The sequence below is a fragment of the Anabas testudineus genome, chromosome 2 (genome assembly GCF_900324465.2).
Source record: "Anabas testudineus chromosome 2, fAnaTes1.2, whole genome shotgun sequence".
Lineage (NCBI taxonomy): Eukaryota > Metazoa > Chordata > Actinopteri > Anabantiformes > Anabantidae > Anabas > Anabas testudineus.
This window is the reverse complement of record NC_046611.1, coordinates 2,781,751-2,805,706: the sequence shown is the minus strand read 5'-3', so window position 1 is coordinate 2,805,706 and position 23,956 is coordinate 2,781,751. Positions and strand designations below refer to the sequence as shown.

The window sequence follows — 23,956 nt, the reverse complement described above, 5'->3', positions numbered from 1 at the left end:
AAAAAATCAACTGGCAAGAGGGAAGAAAGGAAACAAAATGCCTCGGTCTGCTCCTGTTTACTCCCACCCACGTCATGTATAAGTCATGGGGCTCTGGGGCCTCTGACTGCGGCGCTGCCTGTTTGTGCCGTTTACCAAGATCGAGAGAGAGGTTAAGTTGTGTCATCTCGCTGCTCTGTTACACCTGGCGTACCTTGCCGCTAGCACTGTCTTAACACACACACACGCAGATGTAGTGTTAAATAAGAAGGTGAGCAACATCTCACATCCATTTGGTGATCACAATAAAAATATGAACAAAAATGAATTCAGAAGACCATTTGTATAAACACTGACTGTTCTAATACTAAAGGGGGATTTTTTATACACTGTGAATTTACTATGACAAATGTAACAGTCAGTTTACATTATAAAACCAAAGCAACAGCAATTAAGCTGGGGCACAATGGCAGCTTATATTGTTGGTAGTGGATATGTTGGCTGCAGTGGACATTGACACTGTGATTACCAACGTGCCCTTGAGCAAGACAGTGACACCCGTTCAGGCTCTAGAAGCTGCCGAGATCGTACTGAAAAAAAATCACATCCGATGTGCAAAAAAGAGCTTCCAGGAGATGGTTCAGGACACTGAGGTTGTTGCAGAGACAATAAACTATTCCCCCTCCTTATCCCTTCACCTCCTCCAGCTCCCACCCCCCCACACACACCCCCACTGGCTGGCTGGTAGCTAATTGGGAAGTTGGTAACAGTGTCAGAGAGAGTCGCCATTCTCCAGAGGGCACTCCCTCTCTGTGAGGGCCCAGGCCACCTCTCCAGTGTGTGTGTGTGTGTGTGTGTGTGTGTGTGTGTGTGTGTGTGTGTCATTTACTGATTGGAGAGCCCAGTTTGCCGGTTGCCTGCTGGGGAAAAGCCTACACACACACACACAGTCCCCATTTCCTGGTGCTTGTTTGATACCTGGTGGGGTTGCCATTCAGGTGACAAAGATCTGCTCTGTGTGTGTGTGTGTGTGTGTGTGTGTGTGTGTTAGTGGGGGTAACAGATGTGATTTTACACTCTCATTACCATGTGAATGAGGCCCCGGGCCCCCAGATTGGCTTGTACCAGAGAGGAGAAAGGACTCAACCCTCCTCATCTCCCCCTCTCACCCTCTTGTGGCCCCTCACCTGGAGCCCCCGTGCCCTTGGTCCATCCTGTCTGATCTCCAGTTCATCTGAGGTCCCTTCTTGACTTCCCCCCCGTCTCCCCCCTGTACACGCACACACACTCACACACACTAATCGACCTTTTAACAGCTGGTGGCTTGCAGAGTTTTATGAAGGCGAGAGGTCTCACTCTGCCCTGTTCTTTCTTGTCATCTTCAGTCTCAGTTGCAGAAGTTTTATTACTCCTATGTGAAAAACGCCACAAGCGATCATCTCCTTATCGCAGAAGAACACAATAACCAGACATTCCCTAGGAATATTTCTAGGGAGTCACACAAACTCTCCCTTGTTGCTTTTGAGGAGTATTGAGGCCGGAGAGGCGGCAGTGAGAAATGCTTGTTTTAGCTCTCAGGTACTGTTTTGCTGAGATAAACGTGGCCATGGCCCCGTCGCTGTGGACAAGAATGCGAAACAGCCTTGGCCAGATCAAACCAGTTGTTTTCACTGTTATCTGTTCGGCCTGCTCGACAGTTTAGGAGAAAGGTAAAAGAGTGAAAGAGTAACCTCACTGATGTCTCAGTAATAGCTATGTGCTGCTTTATTTTGAGACATTACTAGTTTTTTCTGGTTGTGTGGGTGCCTTGGTCAACCCACAGACGAAACGAGGATGCTTTTTAACTCATGTCCCAAATTGAAATCCAGCCTGGATTCCCTGAATTTTTATTAAAAGATGAACTTCAAGCAGTGATTAATTCTTTTTTTTCCAAAATGGATGCATAGCATTTGAGCAAAGAAGCCTTCATTTGTTTCTTTCTACCAGCTGGATCTCATTCTCTCTCCTCCTGGTGAAGGAAATCAGCATCAAAAAGCTTCTGTTAGCTGGTAATTACAGCTCAGGTTCTGCTTAACTGTTATTAACAAAAAAGTACAGTAATCTGGCCTGGCAGTGCAATATGTTACCGTAGCTTTCTAATTAATCTTACAGGGAGCGTAATAAATTTACAATATCAGATTGGCGCAATACTGTATATAGATTTATTAAAGCTTTTAATCAGTTCTGGCAAAATTAATTTTGCAATGATTGCTTACATTTGAATTTGCATATACTTAGTGCAAGTAATTTATTTTTATAGATTCTTTTTTATTAAAACGAGGCACGCGGGAGCCGTCAGGGATGAAGAATTGCTGGATTTTGCTTCTCTGTGCTGCAAGCAAAAGACTTTCCTCAGAGTTGCAAGGAAAGGTGACACACCACCTGTTCTGCTAGCATGTGACTTGTCACCTGTTGTCAGCTTTAGCTGTAATCAATCATTTGATCCTTCTGAGGTTGGTTCTTGGCTTTTTTTTTTTTTTATCTTGCGTGAACGCAGCAAGGACGCAGGAGGAGTTTGAGAGATATAAGTTCACGGCTGTTTCATCTTTTGTTTGTTAATGTCTGTTCATCCCTGATCAAAGTAGATCCTCCCCTTTGTCACTTTCCTCCTTGCCTCCCTGTTTTCCTCTTGTAAATACTCACAATGACACAAACCCACAGAGAAACACACAGTGAGGTGCACAGGAACACAGATGTACACTCCCACGCGCTCACACTTAAACACACACACACACACACACAGGAGCGGTGTAGCACTTCCAGGGCAGATAAGAGTGATTCATAAACAGATGAACCCAAAGCAGATGTGTTATCACGGTGGCGCTGTGCACAAAGTACTGCAAGGCCACAGCGGCTCTCATTGGACCTTCACGTGCACACACACACACACAGCCAGGTTCCATATTAAACACTCAGACCTGATAACAGAAGGCCGTGACTATCAATTTGGCGCCCCTCCTCTCTCCACCTCAAAATCCAACCTGATATGAAGCCATGTCAGCAGATTCCATCACCTGAGTGTGTGTGTGTGAACATGTTGTGTGTTCATTTGTGTGTCTCTCTATGTTTTTATGTATGTTTCTCTCTGTATAAAAATGTTTCACCAGCGTCTTGTCATGAGTGCTCATGCGTCTATTTTCATGAATGCATGTTGCTGCCATGTCCTACATGTAGGTGTGTGTATGTGTGTGTGTGTGTGTGTGTGTAGGCTGGGGCGTGGACTGGTGGCATTGAGCCACGGTGTCCCTTTGAGACTGGGCAGCAGCAGCAGGAGGAGGAGGTGGAGGAGGCGTGGAAACGAAGAGAGAGAAACAGGGAGAGAGAGACAGACTACGACGCGGTCGTAGAGAAAGAGGAACGATTTAGATAACAGTCTCAGCTTTTGGCACACACACATACGCACACACTCACACTCACTGCTATCGGAAACACATTATTATAGAAGAGAGCTGACCACAGGAGAACCCTGGCAAGCACCTTGAGATAGGCTCTTATATTTTTCTGCCTCCCCAGGGAAGAATTCATGAATTAAATCTTTCTGTTAAAGGTAACTTTTCCCTCCTCCGACAAGAATACAAACAAGGAGAGAGTAATATTTCAGTCTATGGCTGCAACTAGTGTTTTTGTTTCACTGGTGAATTTTTTTGGATACATTTTTATATTAGTAGATCAAATATTTCTCCTAAGAAATGTCAGTGAACTGTGAAAAATCCCCAGATCATTTGAAACCAGCGCAGTATTTAAAGATATTTAACTTACAGTGATACAACACACAAGACTAGCAAATGATCTCATTTGGTGAATGTTTCAAAATGTCTGAGCTGAGGTGATCATAAACGTGAACTTTTTACTATTAGAACGTCTCCTTTTAGATGTGAACATTGATTTCTTCTTGTATTTCTATATGCCTGTTTATGGCATTGATATTCAGCTGTAAACACACACGTAAACACGTGCCTGTGCCTTTACTATAGCAAGACCGATTCCACACATCTGCTTCATTAGCTGTGTTTTCCACTCAATATTAATGTGCAGGTGCTCTTGTCAGAGGAGTCGCTGCCTTCACTGCTGCTGCTGCTTCTTCTTCTCCTTCTTCTTTACAATTTACATTTATACATCGGTGCACACACAAAGCCCCGCAAATTTCAAATAGTTTAAAGTACTCGTTGCAGTCATTCAGCTCGGAGCATAAAAAGGGCCTTTATAGTGCAGGGGAAATTAGCGATGGTCTCCCTTTATGTGTGTGAGAAGCACCGCTTTGCCTGCAATGACTCCAAAACTGGAAGCAGTTCACCCAGCAAACGTTTTCTTTTTTTCCTCAGTGTGTGTGTGTGTGTGTGTGTGTGTGTGTGTGTTTGGTTAGTTACAGTAATTACGGCCCAATAACTGACAGCCAAAACCAGGCAAGAGAAAGTAGAAGGGGGCTGTTTTTCCTCAGCCGTGCGCAGCCTCGCTGCCGAACATCTGCTGAGAGATTTGCATATTAATTAACCCATATTAACTCTAATTATTCTGGGAAATTATCAAATAAATTAAATTTTCTAATTTTAACCGTTTTTCCCCCTTCTTCCTGTTGCTTGACGTGTGTCAGGGTAACATCGGGAGGTGAAGGGAAGCTCACCTGAGTTAGAATTGAAAAATATAATATATATATATGTTGTTTAACCCTCCCCCTTCTCCTCCCCTTCCCTACCAACCTTTCCCTCCTCTGTTCTTCTTCCCTGAATTCTCTCTCCCACTCTCCTGGCCTGGGAGTCCTGAGGGCAGCCAGGGGAAGCTTTTGTGTGTCTTTTTTATTCTTCTTCTTTGGCTTGTGTGACGAGGAGGAGGTGGAAGAGGGGAGAAGGGGAGGAAAGGGGGAAGGGAGGGAGGTTTACTTCGAACATTTGTTGGAGGCAGGAACATGTGTGAACTGGGGGAGGAGGTGGAGGGGAAGGAGGGGAAGGGGGGGCACAGATGGTGAATCCATGCAGGACCCAGCAAAGGTGGGACCTCTGAGCTGTTGAGCAAACCTTGAAGCTTTCTCTGCCTCCCTCTCCCTCCCCAGTCTGTTGCTCAGGCCTCCTCGGCAAATAAATGGGACTTTAATTGAATTAGAGTCAGTGCTGCTGCGAGGGTCTCCTCTCGGACAAAACCCAGCAGCGATTTGACGGCTGTGTGGCAACTTGCTGGATTGTTGTTTCCCCATCAACTCACACTATCGCAAGTGTGACAGAAAATTATGCAACGGACAGATGGAAATATTATATCATGAGTTTGAGAGAAATCCCAGTTGTGCCACTAAAACCTGAGGTGCGTTTCTAATGGTTTCGTTTGAGGTTATAGTGTCACGTGCTCGTTAGATCTGTCTCATTGTAAAATATCCTGTAGCTGAGTGACTAGAAATGTTCAGGTTCAAACTACTCCTGTGCTGCTTTAGAGGTTTTCACACCGTGATCCATGAAGAAAAAATCTGGGGAAGGTTGATTTGTCTTGAAATTAGAATTTCAACATTAGGGCGGCTTCACTCTGTCATGATCAGTCCTCTTGTGGCGTTCATGTTTGCAGATGAACATATTCTACTGATAAACTTTCTGTGATTTGATTAGAAGCATTTCTTAAACACCTGAGTGGTAAAACACTGCTGCCCTCAACGACTCATATCAATCACACTCTCACTTCACTTTTCAGCGACACCCTTCCCCCTCTCTATAGACATACACATGGACACACAATCACACTGCCCAGACAGATACACACACACACACACACACACACTCCCAGGTTGCGTTTACACTTCACTGAGTTTTCACCATTCATCGTCTCTCCCAAGTCGCCCCCTCCTCTCTCTGGCCCTCACCCCTCACTCTCTCTGTCTCTTTTCAGAGCTTTTGTTTGCCCTCTGCCACCGTCCTTTCACCGACTTGGCCCTGATTTGCCCCTTGTGCTCGATCGCACCATTATACTGAGACAAGATAGCACAAAATATCCAAACACGGATGCTATTCTTTTGTCTGCCATGACTTGGGACTTGAGTTCACTCCTTAACGGTGCTCGTACTGCCCTGCGTGAAGGAAAATCATTTCATGTGAATACGTTATTTTAAATATAACATAAATATATAAAGGTTATTTAAACTGCTACTAAAGCCACCTTCATGGTATTACAACAGTGAAAATCAGTTTCAATTTAATGATTAGTGGTGTTTTTTAAATGCTTGTTTAATCTTTTATTTTGGATTTACAAAATATAAAAATGACATTTCAAAATTGTACCATTCTGTAAAATAATGAGTTGTTAATGTAAAAATGAGGTAACTGCACTGTAAAGCTTTCTTGCTGGAGGTGCAAGGTTTCCATCAGACAGGAGTAAGACTCACTTACCCGGGGAAGTGCTTAAACTGTTGCAGACAGGAACAATGGCAGACAAAAGGTCATCCTGAGAATCCGCTACCGCTGGCCGTAGCCACAAGGCAGCGACCTCGCTTCCACCTTAATGCCCTCCCACACACACACAAACACACACACACCGACTAACAGAGCGCTCCTGCTTCCCCATCTCCCTCGCAGCCATCCAGGTGATCTGCTTGGCTCACATTCATGAGACAGGGAGCGAGCGCGAGCAGTTATCGTCCAATAGGGAGAATGTCTTGGCTCATTATCGGCGTAGGAGGCCGAGCGTGTCACCTGGAGCTAAGCCTCGACACTCGACTAAAAAGTCAGCCGGGGTTAGCGTGAGAGCGCGAACGTGGGTGTTAGTCATTCACCCCGCAGCGATCACCTCTACCGTTGGCCTGCTGAACAGAAAGAGCTCTTATGCTCTCTGGCTCTGAGACTGGAGCAGGAAGGGCTTTTAGCGCAGCCTGTGCGCTGGACAGCTACTGAGGGGCCGTTAAATAAATGTGATTATACCTTATAGAAGAGTGCAGGTGTCGCACCTCTGAACTTTGCTTTCACAGCTGGAAGGGGGAATATTTTAAGTTAAAGTAAAATACATAGCAAGTTTGACTGAAGTTCCTCCTTTTGTGTCAGATTTAGATCACGGTACTGTCGTAATCGTCTTACCGACACCACCACTGGAAGAACTGAACCTATAGCGCAGGTTGCAACACGTACATCCAGATTTCTTCTACTGGAATCAGTCCTGGGTGTTAAAGACTTTTAACTGGACACTTTACATGTCAGAAGTTTGAACAAATAAAGCTGTCAGACCTAAAAGTAAATTCTGCTATCAAAGCCTCGCTGCTTGCTGACATTTTATTTAGTGTCACGTTCTCTCGGCTTGAAAGAAAATCCATGCATACTTACGGTACATATAAAAGTGTTTTGACAAACAGATGCGTGGGGTCAGCATCAAAGGCACAAGTTGGTGGGCCCGTATTCCTCAGAGTGACTTTGGGCGTCTTTGAATGCGGCATGTGGTCCGACAACAGTTGTCAAAAGGGGTTTGCAGGAGTCGATTATGGCTCCAACATTAAAGGCGTTTTTGATCACAGGAGACATTCGTTCCCTGTCAAACCTGACACTTTGTAAATACAGTCGTTTTAGATTTGGAGTTTGTTTCGCGGCACTAAATTAATTCCACTGGCTTTTCGGTATGAGCAGAATACAACTGTCACAGCTGAAGTATTGCCTGTGCTGTTGTTGTTGTTATTTTGTTTTTATTCTTCTTTTATTTATCTTCATCAAATAAATGATTAGATTTTAATAAGACTTTCTCTATCAGGCTGTCACTGCTGATGCTTCTAGCCATATTAATCAATATACAATATTCCTCTCCTCTCTGTACTGTTTTGTGAATGACAGAATAATTCCAGGTCTTTGAAAGGGTTATGTCAGATAGTTTAAAACCTGATATTAAACAAGAATTGTGCTGTTACATGTGTCATTTTAATTATCTGCAAAACTCAAGTCATAAAGACTCCCTTTATTTACCTTAAATGGGGGGACAAAATAAAAGAAGACGGGAGAATAGAGCATTATGAAACAGGTAGCAAGCAGGTAGTTTGGAAGATGTCAGCTGTAATTGCTTTTGTCGAGGATGACACTTAAGGTAAGAAAAGGAGAGAAGAGGAGAGGCATTTGAGAAGTAAACATTATCTTTTCTTTGTCTTTCTCTCTCCTCAGCAACACAAAAGGCTGATTAAGAGCGAGGTTCGGAGGGGGGGGACTAAATAACTGCCTGCGAAATATTAGTAGGTTAGAATTACTTTGTTGCGTGACACAATACCAATAGATGCTTCGTGCTCAGAGAGGGAGAGGCTCTTGTCAGCGGTGGCACCTAAACAATGGCGGCTTTCTTGACGTTAATACTACGCGTTTGACTTGATGAGCACCCCACTGTCATTTTGCCTTCTTGGAGGTATATGTTGAATGCGGAGGAGACAGTTGACGTTCAGAGAAGATTGCGTCTTACTGTAGCTTTCGGAGACAGTTCAACGCCCCCGTGCCTAAATTTGTTCAGAAACTTGGGGACAAGACATCACAAGAGATGAGAACAAACAGCAGGAGACAGAAAATGGTTCAAACTTGTGACAAAATAAAAATCTAAGCTCCACTTTGCTTCTTAAGGCTTCATTTTGAACTCCTGTGTTCTCCGTCAGGCTCTGAAAAGTTTGTTGCAGAAGGTCCACAGTGCTGCAAATTCTCATTTCCCTGTGTGGGAGTATTGAAGTCAGAACGGTGTGCATTGCTGTAGTGGATGTGTTGCTAAACAAAAAGAAGCTCCCTCACTCCTTTTATTGGAGAAGAATAGGCCCTTTAAAACCTTTCCAGCCTTAGATAATTTCATTCAGCTGGCCCCTGCTCCGCCGTCATTGAATCTGCATCCAGAGATCAGGTTCACAGCGACGGGTTGATAGCTTCCCAAGCCTCTTGGCCTTTTGTTCTACCAGCCCTGTGCTGCGGCACCCCTCCTCTGGAAGTTGGGGGACATAGAGCTGATGGGACATTGCTAAGAAGAGTTCAAAAGCTCAGGGGTGATGGGGCACAAAGAGGTGAATTTAAAATGATGATTCTGTTGTTTTTAAGGGAGTTTGGTTTTAGAGATTTCCAGCTTTGATGAACTTTTGAGTGATTGAATCGTCTAGATGTTTGAGGGCAACCAGGTAGACTTTTCTCTTTCAATATACACACATAACTTTTCTATAAAAGGCACAATATCAATTGTACCAAGGTACATGCAGACCACCCAGGAACTCCTAACGTCTCTCTCCACTCCTGGGTCTCCAAACTCGGTTGCCTTTTTTGTCATCTCCAAGGAACATTACTGAGTCTGAACTTGCCTAAACCCTTGTGATCACACCTCTTGAAAAGGTTTTGTTTCCTCCGTCGATTGGTATTCGAGGCAGGTCACTGTGCTCCCACCCTCCTCCTCCACCCTCTTGCCTGCCTGCCCGCCTGCCTGCCACCCTCCTTCCCCCCTGCCTCCGCTCCCACGTTTGAAAGCCCTGTTTTCATTTTAATTTGCACCTGTTGTGCAGTTGTTCGTTGAAGGCAAGTGCAGACCAGTCAATCATAGGGAGACGTGTTAGGAGGAGGTGTTGGGAGGCTTATCTTTTGATATGTATAATGTCTTCAGAAATGTCATGCATGAACTTCATCTGGTTGGCGCTCTTGATTCTGGGAAAGTTTCAGAGGCACTTTGAGGCCTGAGTAGCTGAAGTTTAGACACAAAAACCACCTTAATTAAACTAAATTAAAACATGACGTGGCATCTTGAAGCTACTGGATATAAATCTGTAGATTTTTACCACAGACTCTTCTGACATATGAGCTTGCTGCAGCTTTTTTCATTGCTCAGAAACATAAATTCAGCTAAAGCATATAAAAAGCCTCCACCTCTTCACTTTGGTAACTAAAACTCTGGGCCCTCCTGTGATTGGCTCTCGCCACAGAACATTCTTGTACAAACTGCCAGTGAGGTGTGTCCCTGTGTGATGCCATGGGGCTGGCTCGCCTACCACTGCGCTTTCGAATGCTTTCGACGTCCATTTTGCCACGATTTATGCTGTGGCGAGAATGCGCACAGAACCTGCCGATGGTGGTGACTAATTTGCACGCGAGCCACCTTTGATTGAGTTCACAGCCCTTATTTACAGGCCGTCTATTTTAAGAAAAGCAGGCATATGTCTGGGACTTGAGTGTTGTGGAATTGGGCGGGACTTGCTGATGTTGCTCTGGAGTTTTGTGTATGTGTGTGTGTGTGTGTGTGTGTGTATATCTACCTCACTGTGTTGCTCATAAGCCTCAAGGCCCTGTCATTGCTTTATATTTTCATATGTTAGAAAGCATTTATATTTATGTTCATGCCTCACTGGCAATGCAAATGTGAAGACATCCAAGGGGTACACAAGATGAATAATCTAAATTACTATACGTTAAGCCTTTTGTATGCATAGCAGTGACATTTGTAATATTGCATGTGCTATGCGGAGCATCTCAGATGTGATGGGCATGCTGTGGAGCAGAGCCGTCCTGAAAGGTGCAGCTCATTGGCATCTGAGGCATGTGAGCAGGACTGAAAATTAGTGGCTATTTTGGCTCGTATCTCCTCGACAGCTGTCTGCCCACCGCTGCGGTTCAGTCACAGATTCCAGTCGTGGATGCTGTAATTGGGGTGTAACCTATAAAAAAAATGCCTACGCCCTGGACCAAGCAGTGATGTGGGGTGACCTTTTTAATGTGGGAATAAAACACATTTTCCAAAACAAGTCAAAATCCCTTTTCAGATTCCTGTGTCCTTTATGTCACTTATATGACGGTCACATGAAAGTTTCAAAATAGGATACGCCCACATTATTCAGCAACGTCACAGGCTACAAAACCCAGCAACACAAGGTTTAAAGGGCCTGTTCTTGCCCAATAAATTGAATGAAGGAGCCTCTTTTTGTGTAGCAACATGTGATTAGTCTTAGTGGCACAAACAAAACTTTAACAAATGTTCCTATAAAACAACAATAAGAAGTGTTTGAGGAAATCTAAGCTCAGAAGGATGAACTGACTCCACTACACACCCTGTCTGTTCAGCAAATGTCCACAACATTTACTATGTGCTGTCTTTATCAAAAACTCTCCTGTACTAATCAGACTTGTCCTTCCATTGTCTCTTTTTGTGGCACAGCTCTCAACTACGAGAATGTGGTCGAGACCGGCTCAGAGACAGAGGAGGAGGACAAGATGCCGGTGTCCGAGGAAGACCCTCTGATCAATGGCACGGGCAGCCCGGCCAGCCTCACCAACCCGGAGGCCTCGCCACGTGCGGAGAGCCACGGCCTGCTGACCAAGGAAGAGGAAGACGATGAGATGCGGGACAGCGGCGTGGAGCACATCTGGCCCGACAACGACATGCTGAGTGCTTCTGTCGATGGTACTGGTGAGTATCTCAGACTAGATACACAGCTTAGTGAAACCTGAGACCAGATTTAAAAGTTGGGTAAAAGGTAGTTTGATGATTTCTTGATTTAATGTGGCTTTAGTACTGGGCTTCAGCGAAGGTTCTGTTAACCAGAAGAGTTGTAGCTCTTCCAACTGAGGTTTTCAGAATATTACTGCCTCCAAGAAATGTCTGTGAAACCAAAAATGCAGTCTGTCATCTTAAATTGCAAAGGGAACATATGGAGGGATCTGTCACAAAATGAGGTATCAGATGTCGGAGAAGCACGATCTGCACTCTTAGAAAGTGAAAAGCACAAAATTAAAGGGTGACCAAAGACCATATAATTAAATTGAATAAAATATTTATTTTTTCTAATGACAGTTTGTCTCAAATAATTCAATTAAAAAAATTCAATATTTGGCTCAGATGTGGCTCAAAAGCTTTTGTTGTATCCGCTTTACCAGATGTGTGGGGTTCAGGTGAGCTGTCAATCACAAAAACTAAGCTGACTTTCAGATCCTTTATAGCGAATGTGTGCACATCCTGCCACTCGTGGTATCATCTTATGCCATAAACCCCACCCATCTGGTGCCCGAGTAGACTTAAACAAACCCCGTGAAGCGTTTTGCAAACAAAGCTTGAGCCAGGTCTGACGGTGAAGCCCCAATGATGCTCCCTCAGCAGACAGACATGATAAACAGTTTCTCTGTGAGCGACGGAGACCATTTGGTTCATGCTTAGAGAAAAGTCCCACTCTGAGCCAAACAACAAAAAATATTTACAGTAATGTATAACCTCACAAAAAAAAGGCTGTGAGCTGCAGAGAATGAAAAGCACTAAAGCACTAGGAGGTGAGAATGTGGTTTGCAGAAGATACGAGACACAAGAGGCTGCTTTTACTCTGTATCAGTCTTGATTCCAACAACCTCCAACAGTGACTGAGGCCTGTAATACCTCCTGCTTAACACGCTGCTTAATCCCAGGCAGGTGACACCTTCCCAAACCTGACTTACTGATGGTCTTTTGTTGAGCAACTCCGCTTGCAGGGGCGCCAGTCATGGATGCTTGAAAGATAAATACTTTTAATTAGAGGGCAGGGTATAATCATTAAAGGAAGGCAGACTGCTGCAAAAAGTCATTAACAATCTTAAATGAAATTTTTATTTTTATGATAGCCATTTACATGTATAATAAGAGTCAATGATTCTTGGAAGCATGTGACAGGAACAGAGTATGGCGAGAAGTCATGTAAGACAGCCTATTTAAATGAGCTGGGCTTCGCTATTCATTTCTGCTAATGAACTAGCTGTGCACAGTGCCGAAAAACGGGGGAACATTCGCCAGTCTTAAATTTTAATATGGGGGAAAATTGCACATTTATTAGGGATGAAAAAAAACCTAGTGGGTATCAACATTTTCTTCTCCTGAATAACAGTTCATGTTGTCTCCTTAAGAGGGGGGAGAAGACAGTTTGGTAAATAAATCAAGATAAAGGATAAACAAGCTGTCGTTGCATACGGTAATTGTTTATTTGATAAAGACCCGTGGTGCCATAATGTCTGTAATTCAACTATGTTGCAATTCCCAGATAATATGCTTCTTGTGTGATAAAGTGTCTGACATATTTCGGAGAGCAAGTCAAGTTCATTAGAGCGTTTGGGAGTCTCTTTCCCAATCTTGCGGGTGCTGTGTTTCCCAGCCTGTTTTTTTTTTTTTTTTCTTCCTCGGTGCCTAAGTGTCTACAGTGATACCTCAGCACATAACTTAGGTCTGAGATAAGTTAGCACCCTCCCTCCTTCCTACACGGACTGATTTGGTCGTCACTCCCCTATCTAGAGTTTTGACACAGGTCTTGGTAGTGTGAGTGAATGTGGGTCGTCAGAAGTCAGGGAGCTGCAGTAACGTCACGTGTTGTGATGCTTTAAAATGTCTTTAGCTACACAGTAACAGGGCCTACGTAATTTTATTTATTTTTTTTTTTTTGGACGTAACTAATGCATGTAAAAAAGAAAGCGAAAACCGTTTATCACCAAGTCTTGTGTTTGGCCTTGTCCTTGACATTCCTTCATCCCACAGTGAGGCTGGACGCGATGTGCTGGAAAGCATGACATCATTATCACTGACAGACATTTTCAAATAAATCACCTGCGTTCTCCCTTTGCCCGTTTTAAAGTGTCCTCTAGGGCATCAGGAGCTTTTCGGACTTTATATTGCAGCAATCGCAGGTTTTAGAAATCCCATGTCTTCCATCATGTTCCCTGGATTATGGCTCCTCAATCTTTCTCTTTTTGACATTTTTGCCAAACGTGGCCTTCTGTTTTTGATCAAACAGTGGCTCTTGTTTACTTTGCACATCTCTCAACTTTTGCAGTTATTAATTTATCATTTAAACACCTACTGCATCCAGGAGTTTCCTGTATTTTTTCAACAAGTGCAACATTTGAGATGCTGCTTATCTTGCCAAGAATCAAATTTTAGATGAAAACACTGTGTTCTTTGGCTGCAAAATGCTCAAATTCAAAGGGATGAAACACCGACACAAAATATCTGCTATTGACAATTTCACTCTAAAAATACCACAATTGGCATCAAATTTCTAAAAGCAGTTATAATGAAAAGGTGTTTTGTTTCAGAGACTCTAAAACTGTTAAATGCTGCACTCAAACATGACGGACTCAGGATAAATGAGACTGACTGCACAAAGGCAGAACTTTAAAGCGGCTACGACTGCGGTGACCGACCATAAAAATAGGAATGTTTTCAAAATAAACAGCATCAGAGCTGCTATGAAAATAGGTGGAATTACAGTCTGGCCAAGGTATTCTGGACTCCTCCTGAGTCCAGAGTCGGCTTTCAGACCTCAACATCGCTCTTCAAGGAGGTGTGTACCTTACCGCCTCAGGTCTTCTCTGATTTACTGCTGACAAAACACACTTTTCCAGTGTTTAGCGGACAGTTTCATCCAAAATGCTTTCCACGACCAAGAATAGGCACATATTTGTGGCATAAATGACTCCAGAGGAAATCAAATCCCTCTTTTTTCTCTGTTTTTTTTGTAAAGTTTTTTTACACTGTGAAAATTTTTTATACATTTTTTTCAAAGCGATAAGCCCGTTAAATTGCTGATTTCCTGTAAAATGGCTGTGAAGCGCTGCTCTGCTGGAGCAACATTGGTTCCTTTTCTTGGTACACAAAGAGGAGGCACCCAACTCACCACAATGACACTTTGTCCCATTTGAATGTAGTTCAGGCCTGGCATGGATGGATGCATCTATGTGTGCCAGAGGCCGTCGCAGAGAGGTGTATGTGGTATTAGCCTACCTCCTGCTGGAAGCAGCCGTCCCTCCCTTCAGACCACAGATAACAAAAGTTTTCCAAGGTAAATAGGGGAGAGTGGAGGGCCAGTAAATCCCACTGGTCATCCCCTTGCGTCAGACCAAAACTATGCAGCCAAATTTGATTACCCAAAGCAAACACGGTGCCTACGAGGACACAGAAATGTGAGGGAGTTTCAACCGTGTTCACTGCAAAAAGGGGGAGGTTTTCATACATGCTGATATCTGATACTTGTGGGTATATTTTAATCTGTGGTGGCGTTTTTTATGTGTTTTGTTTTGTCATAGTTTAATTTATGTTGTTTAAAACCCATTTATTTTCTCATTCTGTGCCTGTGGTTTTGATGCTGTTTGGCAGACGTGCAATCAAATGTACAGAAAAAAGAGTAGAGAGAAAAAAATCCTAGCATGGGGAAAGTTAAACTAGGACATATCCCTCCAGAAGAGTCTGTCATTATTCTCTGAAGTCATTGACAGGGGTATTTATCATTTCACCACAGAAGACAAATCTTTGATTTCAAGAAAACCCTGAATTGCAAGCCTTCGAAAGCATTCCACAACTATTAAGCCCATTGTTTTCAACTAAAAATAAAAAATTCATTTTGTTTCTGGCTTTTGTGTAGAGTAATGTAAGCAGGATAACATTATTATCAACAATACACCCACCACCTTTCCTGTAAGATCTCAGCCAGCTTTCTCAATGTAGGCGCTCATCCTGGTTTAATAGCCAAGGGATAGTCAGATACATCAGATCCTGCTGTGGCCTGTTGAGAAAAGGAAAAAAAACGCTTCACAATGCAACACTTGTAACGTCCTTGCAGGAGCAGCAGAGCAGGAACAGATGCGTGTAAGGCACACAATGCAGGTTTTTTGTTTCTTTCTTTTTTTTTTTTTTTTACACAAAGCCCCCATGTTCTCGGAAGCACCTTGATTTAATTTTTACAGACAAGGCAGGAAGGAGGGACCAGGGACTCCTTAAGCTGATTGTCCAGTCAGTGTCCTCCTGCTGACCGTGGAGGGATGTCCTATTGTCAGAAGAGGGTTTGTTTATAAGCCTGTCAATCCACCGTTTATTTACTGCTGCCTCACCTGTGCCAGGACAATATCTGCCCGTCTGCACAGACTGAGTGCCATTATCCTGATTGGCAGTAAGAACCTGTTCTGTTTAAACCAATTCTCCTGGAGGTTTAGTTCAAACATTTCTCTGAGACACAGTCTCTCTGGGAAACTTGAATTTGTCATGTGTGCAGCCGATAAATATGTAGAAAACCACTGGACTGGATGAATAATGTGCTAAATATGGTTGAAAAGATGTTTTCTTTACCTCAGAGTTGTATATAATCATTGTTTCTACAGCATTACTATGATTGCAGTCTAGACTTGCTTCATATTGAAGTCAAAATAACAGTTTTGTGAAACCAAGACTTCTAAAACCTGTAACCAAATTTAGCCCCATTCTACCATTTTTGCTGCACGCTGCAGCTGTGTATTCTGCCATGCACCGAACATGGATTATTTTAACAAGAGGGCGTTCTCTGCAACAATCAAAAGGCATTTTTCATATTTCACACTAGCACTTTTGTCTTACGCTCAAAAGGCACTTCCCCCTTCAGTGTCATGTGTGTAAGGCTCGGAGATAATAGCTTCCTGCTGTTTTAACTGTTGTCTTTTTTAACGGGCTTCACTCTCTGCATACTCCACCAGAAAACATTAATTCTTAGGCGCCACCTACCTGAGGTTTACCCCAACCAATGAAGTTATTTCGGCCTCCAGAGCAGCTCGGCCCCTGAGAAATGTTTGTGCAACTAAAACTCTTAATTTGTGGTTAAGGCTTGTATTCTTTTTAGTTAGGAGCAAAGGCACTAACTCTCTGCCAGGGGCTGTGGGGGGGTAAGGGGGGTGTGGGGGGTGCTCACAATACTCAAAGCAGCTCTGGATAAAAGCATCCACCAAATGACATGATAAAACAAGCGTGATCCTGCATGCAGAGGAATAGCAGCGGCGTCACAGCCAGGGAGTAATAAGCTCAGCCTGCGTGTTGGCTGGAGCTCTATGATTGCTCAGGTGGATGTGCTCCGTGTTGTATTTAATCGCTGTGTTTGGCAATTGAAGCTTTCTTCACCTCCCCCGGCGCTTGTTGTCATGTTAAAGGTAAATAAGTCACTGTCTGGCCCTGATGATAGCATTCATTAAGCATGCTGAACAAAGCCACGGAGCGCTGCGATGCACAGCGGTGCTTTTATTGCTTTCTCCATACCATCATCTTAAAGGCCTCATTGTCCGCGTTTGTTGGTTTGCATGGTACGTCGAGGTACTAACTCTCCCCTCTCTCTGCCCCGCACCCTCTTTTTCTTTTTCTCTGTTTCTGTGCAGATGAAATAAAAGATGATTTCGACACCCTGGGGCCTGATGCCGCTTTGCAGGCAGTTGGAAACGGTACAGGTAAGTGGACTGAACATGCTTTAAAGCACCCAACCTATTTGTCTCAACACTCCTACTTGCAACCTCTCATCACAGGTGGTTTAGTGTGTAATTTATGTCCAGTTCAATCAAACAATGATGTTCCAGAACTTGCTAGTACAGTGGAAGGTTACATGATAAAACAACCTAGGTACGGTACAGACCAGAGTATCCGTATTCAACATCTTACATTCAGTCTAATGATGACAAAGTGTTAATTTGTGGAAGTGGTGTGCAGGACTTTGATTTTAGTTTTTAAAAATTTACAGCAATTCATAAGAAAGAAGAAATGTGTGGCTGCTTTGACGAGGTCTTAGATTTATCTTGTGGCTCCTTTGGGGGTTGTGACCCCAAGTTGGCAAAAACCTACATAAAAGAAAACGATGACATTGGCTCACTGTAAGCTGTAATTAAAAGGAAATCTTGTCCTGCTGACACAGTGACTACTGGGAAAAATCCCTGTATGTTTATTGGCGGTGATTCTGATTTCTATAACCTCTGATTACACATGATGTTTTCAGCTTTCGTAGTTAGCTAAGTGAATCTTAGCGTGTTGTGTATGTGTCCCGTCGCCTGCTCCTGGTAGAACCGAGCCATACCTGCCATTTCTCATTAAGCCACCCGAGCTGATCTGCACCCCTCCCTTGCATGATATCATCCTGGCCACCCTGACAATTGGCCCTGGACGCTGTTATGGTAAACCAAACTCACCCCACAGAACGCCACGCAGCCCTGCCTCAAAAAGCCTCCCTTCAGCTTTAATTATTATTACTTTCAGCTCGTTGTGGTGTTTTCTTCTTCATTTTTTCTCTCTCTTGCTCTTGCTGTTCTAAAAATTCAAGCACAGCAAATGTTTTCCATCTTGACTGCTTAAAGGACTTTTGGAAACAATACTGTGGCACCGCTCTGGAAGCTCCTGCCACTAAATCACATGTGATTTCATTTAAAGACGTGAGCAGTTTGATCGCGTCCCTGGTGCCAAAGCACACTTTGATCCAGGTGATTTCCTCCATCACTGGCAGAAAAGCTGCTTGTTGCTCCTTAAAGAAACAGACTCAAAAAGTCCTAACTCCTCATGTTATTCAGCTGAATGATCATAAAGCTTGGTAGGTTGCATTGAGTGCAGCTAAAATATAACATAAACAACGTGTCGTTAGTCTGAAGGTTTTTAGATTTAGGTCCAGAAACTGATTGCACCAAGCCTCATCCTGGTTAATCACCGGCCTATTTTAAATAACCACTTAAACCACTTCAATCTCAACACAGAGTTTCTCACAAATAGCTTAACAGTCTTCAAAAGCCACAAAGAATCATCTAATGAGAATGCTGTAAATTATGCAATCACGGTATCAAAAGCGGTCCATTGGCACCGATGACATTTCGGTGCCATTTTTGACAACCAAATATCTACTACCTTGACCTTTCGCAAATTGGACCGCAAAGTCATCACAGCCTAACAAATCGCTCTGTAACCCTCACCTTGGCTCACAGTCTAAAAGCCTAATTAACAGGGGGTGAAGTCTGATAAGACGTCACTTGGTTTTTTGGTTTGACATAGCCAAACAGCCTCTAGAATCTCTTCAGGTTGTAAACAGTGTGTGTGCGTGTGTGTGTGTAAATGCGCAGTGAAAGTCAGCCATCCCCTTGACTAATGAAGGCTGCTGATTTCTTTTAGCTCTGGTTTGTTTTTTGGAGGCAGCTATCTCAACACTGCAGCTGAAGAGTTTCCCTGAAGAGAAGGGACTGGGAAATAATTTGAGAAAACGTATTGTGTGGCCTCAGCACTTTGGCTGGCTTAAGATACGTTCTGCTCAGCTATGGCAAAGCACGCCTCTTTATTTTATTTATTTCTTTTGCACCAGTTTGTGGTTTGGCCCCAGTAATCTGTTCAACACAGAATCAACAAAAGCCACAGTCTCTTGATTGACCTTACATGTGAAAGTCGATACAAAGCAACGTGGCTCTGCTGCTGATTAACTCGGGCTTGCGTATGTATGCATGTATTTGTGTATGAGTGTTTTTTTCTTTTTTATTATAGGGAGTGAATTAGGTCAGTGATGTTTTTTACACATTGCTGTTCAGCAGCTCGTGGTAGCACGTTCATATCTGACTTTTGGTCGGATTGAGTTACAGTTCTTATTTTAGCTGGCATGGCGTGACAAGCAAACCCAATAATTTAGATGTATTCTCCCCAAAGCATGGCTGTAATGTTTTAGGGTGGCTGTCCTCATCGCATTTCCACCAAGATGTTCCCAATATCCTCCTGTAAGACATTTCTCTGGGGAAGAAATGAATCCAATTTATTCCTCCCCCTCTCTCTCTATTGGTCTCCTCCTTCACCATCTCTCTTCCTTTCTCTGCCCCCCTTCTTCTTCTTCTTCAGTCAAGAACGTTGATTGCACTTCAGAGTTCGAAGACTTTTTCGGCAAACGGAAGTTGGATGACAGCGACAGCCACGTGGTGAGCATCGCCGAGTACCTGCAGCGGGCTGACACCGCCATCATCTACCCCGAAGCCCCCGAGGAGCTGTCTCGTCTGGGCACACCAGAGGCCACCGGTCCAGAGGAAAATGGTACGAACCCTGCCAGAAATCAGTGGGAGGGGTCGAGAGGAAGCTGGGAGATGCTAGTTCAGCTGGTCAGAGTGACCAAAGATAAACTAGGGAAGGAAACAAGTAGGAGCAGAGGTGTCCCAGACAAAAGCAAGTTAATAACCACATGTGAAAACTGAAGCTACTTCCTGGATTATTTTCTAATATGAAGTGTAAATATAGTTAAGATATTAGATCATAATACTTTCAAGCACATGTATGAGTGAGTCTGGGCATCACCAAAACTGTGCTAGCAGTGAGAGCCTGTTCTTGTCACATGACTGTTGCAGCAGAGCATGCTTGCTCAGCTAACTTCTCTTGTACCAGAAAGGATAAAAAAAAGAAAAGAAAAAAGGAGTCTGGACAGAGCAGCAGCTCTTCCCACTGACACGACCGGGCAGCTGTTGGTCTCACAGATTCACCGGATGCCTTGGTGTTTACCTACAGTCTTAAGCAACAGCTGGGCAGGGGCTTGAAATTAGATAGTGCACCTCTGAAGCTTCCCAGAGGGAATGAACCCAGGGGGTGGGGTTGAATTGGAACTGGCTCATGATTCATGCTTCAGACATGACGGATGTGTCAGCAGGAATAAAAAAGTGAGGGCACTTTAAAGCAATTAGTAAGGGAGTTTCGTGTGTGTCAACGGGTTTGTCAGCTTGCGATTTTTGTGTTTGTATTTGTGTACGTGCGGTATCATGTGCCTGTTTGTTACCATGTTAAGGAAACTGAGACAGAGCAGAGGGAAAATGCTGTATGCAAAGCTGGACAACTGTGTGTGAGTGTGAGTGTGTGTGTGTGTGTGAGGAGTCTGGAGGAGGTCGCAGTGCAGCGGATGCCAGCCTGACACTGCGGCTCTCATGTGGAGCAGATTGCAGAGATAACTCCCATACCACTTTGGGCAGCCCGCCCGTTAGCTGCCATTGATTTGCTGACCTTTTGGCCCGCTTTCCCTTCCCCTTCCTCCTCTTTCCTCCTCTCCCCCCCACTCCTCCTGCTGTCTCCTGTGCAGACCTGCCACCTGGAACGCCAGATGCCTTCGCCCAACTGTTGACCTGCCCCTACTGTGACCGTGGCTACAAGCGTTTGACATCGCTGAAGGAGCACATCAAGTACCGCCATGAGAAGAACGAGGAGAACTTCGCCTGCCCCCTGTGCAACTACACGTTTGCTTACCGCACTCAGCTTGAGAGGCATATGGCCACACACAAGCCTGCGAGGGATCAGGTGAGGGGCACTTTAATGTATTTTCTTCTTCGTCTTCTTCTTCCTCTTACAGTTTTTTCTTCTCTTCATATTTCTGTCCCCTATTTAATTTCTAATGTGCTCTGATCCCTCAGAGAAGAGAGATCATTTTTTCTGATTGGCAATCATTATTAATTTTTCATGGCATTTTGAAGATGCAGATCCTTTAATGGTAATAACTTTAATTGAGGCCCTAAATGGTTTTTTGATGGCCCTCCCTGATATGATTTTCCAGTCTCGTGTTCACGATCGAATGATTGTGTTAATTTCCAATTTGGAAATTTTTATCAGCTCCTTAACTTCACTTCACTCCTGGCCTTTAATGTTCTTCTGGTGCAGCCTGCAGTCGTAGTACTCCATCAAACCCGACACCTCCCCACCCACTTCTAATTTCATGCACTGCATAAACATCTGTGTATACTTGAATTTTCTCGAGCGATTTATATCCTATATGTCTGAAATATAATGTGAATCTGCTGGCACTTAGCATGAATCACCTTAAAGTCCTGTGAGGTGAAAACACATCCAGCAGTCACGGGTGTTTAACCCGCTTGTCAGCTTTAAGTTGAAGATGTGGGGTGAGATAGATTGTGGCAAAAAAAAATTGCACGCTTTCAGAGTTTTTGCACATTGGGGGATAATTATAACTTCTCAGTGAACTAAAATTGGAGCAGTAAATTTTAAAGTAGATGGAGTGTGTATTTTGGCTTCGAAGGATGATTATAAGTAAGAAATTTGTTTGAAAAAATGCAACAGTTTTATCAAAGGCCTTAAGTTAACCTACTTTTATGATTAGGACATACACTGAAATATGATGGTGAGTTACTGCCCTCTTAATGCTGATGTGCTCTTGTTTGGAAAAGGCTACTTTTCAATTAATTGAAAAGTGTCTAGGACTAAGATCAAAAACTACATATTAAAATTTTGCTTATATGCTATTCAGTACAGTAGAAAAATTATGAAGAAGCATCACTTCTTTGATATCAATTTTTCTCATAGATTTATATGTGTTACTGAACTGAGCCAATCACAGATGATATCACCTACTCTGATGCTTCTGCGGTGTTCAGTCCCAGGTCGTGGGTGTTGTGTTGTGCTCTCTGAAGCAGGGATGACAGGCTCAGACTGTGGCTGATTTGATCAGATGACAGCAGCCAGCACTTTCACCTGATCTACCAGCTGGGTGTAAACGTGAGCAGATGGGCCGGCCGAGTGAGCCGCTGTCCCAATCCTCATATTACAATGCTGTTGCTGCTCCCCTCCAGAGTCGAGCCAATGGCCAAAGACTCCTATTCAAGTGCTGCAGGTCCTTCCACAAAGCTGGTTATGTTGATTTGTAAATTAGCTGGATTGTGTAAGTGGTAATCCCCAAGATGAGATCGAGTTGATGTCTCACTCCTTTTTTTTAAATGGATGCGAGTGGACTTTCCCTGGGTGGCATTATTTTCTTTGACTTTCTAGTCAAGAGCTACCAGCTCCTCTTTTTCTGTTTATTCAAGACAAAGCACAAACATAAAATATATCACTGTCTGTGTAGTCATGTGCAAATATACATTTGGCTATTAACAACTAACTCAAGAAGACTCTGGAGTAATCAGATTAACATGAAGAATAATGTGCTGATAGGTAAACATGTGTAGTGCTGTACTGTCTTGTATGTTTACAGGCTTTAATTCTCCTCCTCCTCTTAACCAATTAGACAAATATGACTAATTAGAGGTTATACATATGCAAACATGTAGACGGGTCCCCGCCCACAATCAGCGGTGGTGGCGTTCACACCGACAATGAGCCATGAAGGAGAGATGGAGCATTTTGCTAGTGCCATTCACAATTAAGAGCACAGAGCGATTGTGTCTTATTAGCAGTGGTGGCGAGACTAAACTTTACTGGGCAGGGGTTCTCAGGGGGGAAGTAAGAGGATGGTGGTGAAGGTGGGGGCGGAGGCACCGAAGCAGCTGTTGCTGTTTGTTTATGCAACTCAGCAACATACGAGCGGTGGGGTCCCTCTCTGGCGCTTGGCGGGGCCCCTGACTGTCCCTGCTTGATCTTTGAAGGTTGGGGCTGTTTGAACAATTCCTCCCAGTCCTCCCAGTGTCCTGCGCGCCACCATCTGTCTCCCCAGGAATGTGGGTAGAGTCAGCACACACCCCAGCATTTGTCAAGGCTGAACCAGGAGGAGGGAGTAGTTGTGTTTTTCCCCCTAGTGAGCTCAGAGAAAATGTCTTTTTTTTTTATTATTATTATTTACTAACCGTTTAACATCCTCACCTCCCACTTGGAATTAAATCTTTCATAAGTGACGAGCCAGGTTTACACACCCAATGATGATGATGTTGCTGCGTAATATTTTTTGATAATTTTTTTGTTTTGTTTTAGAGAACAGTCCTTGTTTGAATTGCAAATTTCATGGATTGCAACTGATGTTTACCTTTGAACAGCAAATCAAGGACGGTCTTATGTGCTCTGTTCTGTATCCTAAGATTATTAAAGAGACATTTGAGGTTTCACAAAGGTCCCAATTACTGTACGACATTTGAAACTGTTATGGAAAAGAAAAGTACAAAGTGTATTTCAAATGGTGTGAATACAGGTATGCAGGCTGAAAGAGCTCACAGATGATTATGAATACTTTTTAGACTGATTAGGCTCAAATTAATGAAAAGTAGATCAGATTGTTGATTCTAATGAAGGGGAAAAGACTTTCATTTATTCGATTTTCTGGGCTGCCAAATTCTAAAGGCATGCCTCCTTTGGCCGAGGAGCCAGGAAATTAAAAGGTATGTGATTCTCTCTGTTATCACCTCCGCTGCCTGTAGTCGCTCAACGGAGGTGGGAGTAGAAAGACAAGATGCTTCGTTGGCGACAGGAGCCGTTGGGCTTGTTGCTTGTTGTCATGCCGACCGATTGTGATTATTTACTGAACTCTCACCCCACGATGTTTGTGCATTTTTTT

General features: G+C 43.6%; 1 protein-coding gene across 2 annotated transcripts in view; it reads left to right on the top strand.

Annotated features, from left to right (window-relative positions):
* Positions 1-23,956, top strand: part of zeb2b (zinc finger E-box binding homeobox 2b) — an 86,731-nt gene that overhangs the window by 54,044 nt on the left and 8,731 nt on the right. For both annotated transcript variants that reach the window (XM_026362622.1, XM_026362621.1), the window contains exons 3-6: positions 11,119-11,370; positions 17,082-17,150; positions 19,552-19,740; positions 20,768-20,982. In XM_026362622.1, the coding sequence (XP_026218407.1) occupies positions 11,119-11,370; positions 17,082-17,150; positions 19,552-19,740; positions 20,768-20,982 (725 nt within the window). The remainder of the gene's footprint in view (positions 1-11,118; positions 11,371-17,081; positions 17,151-19,551; positions 19,741-20,767; positions 20,983-23,956) is intronic.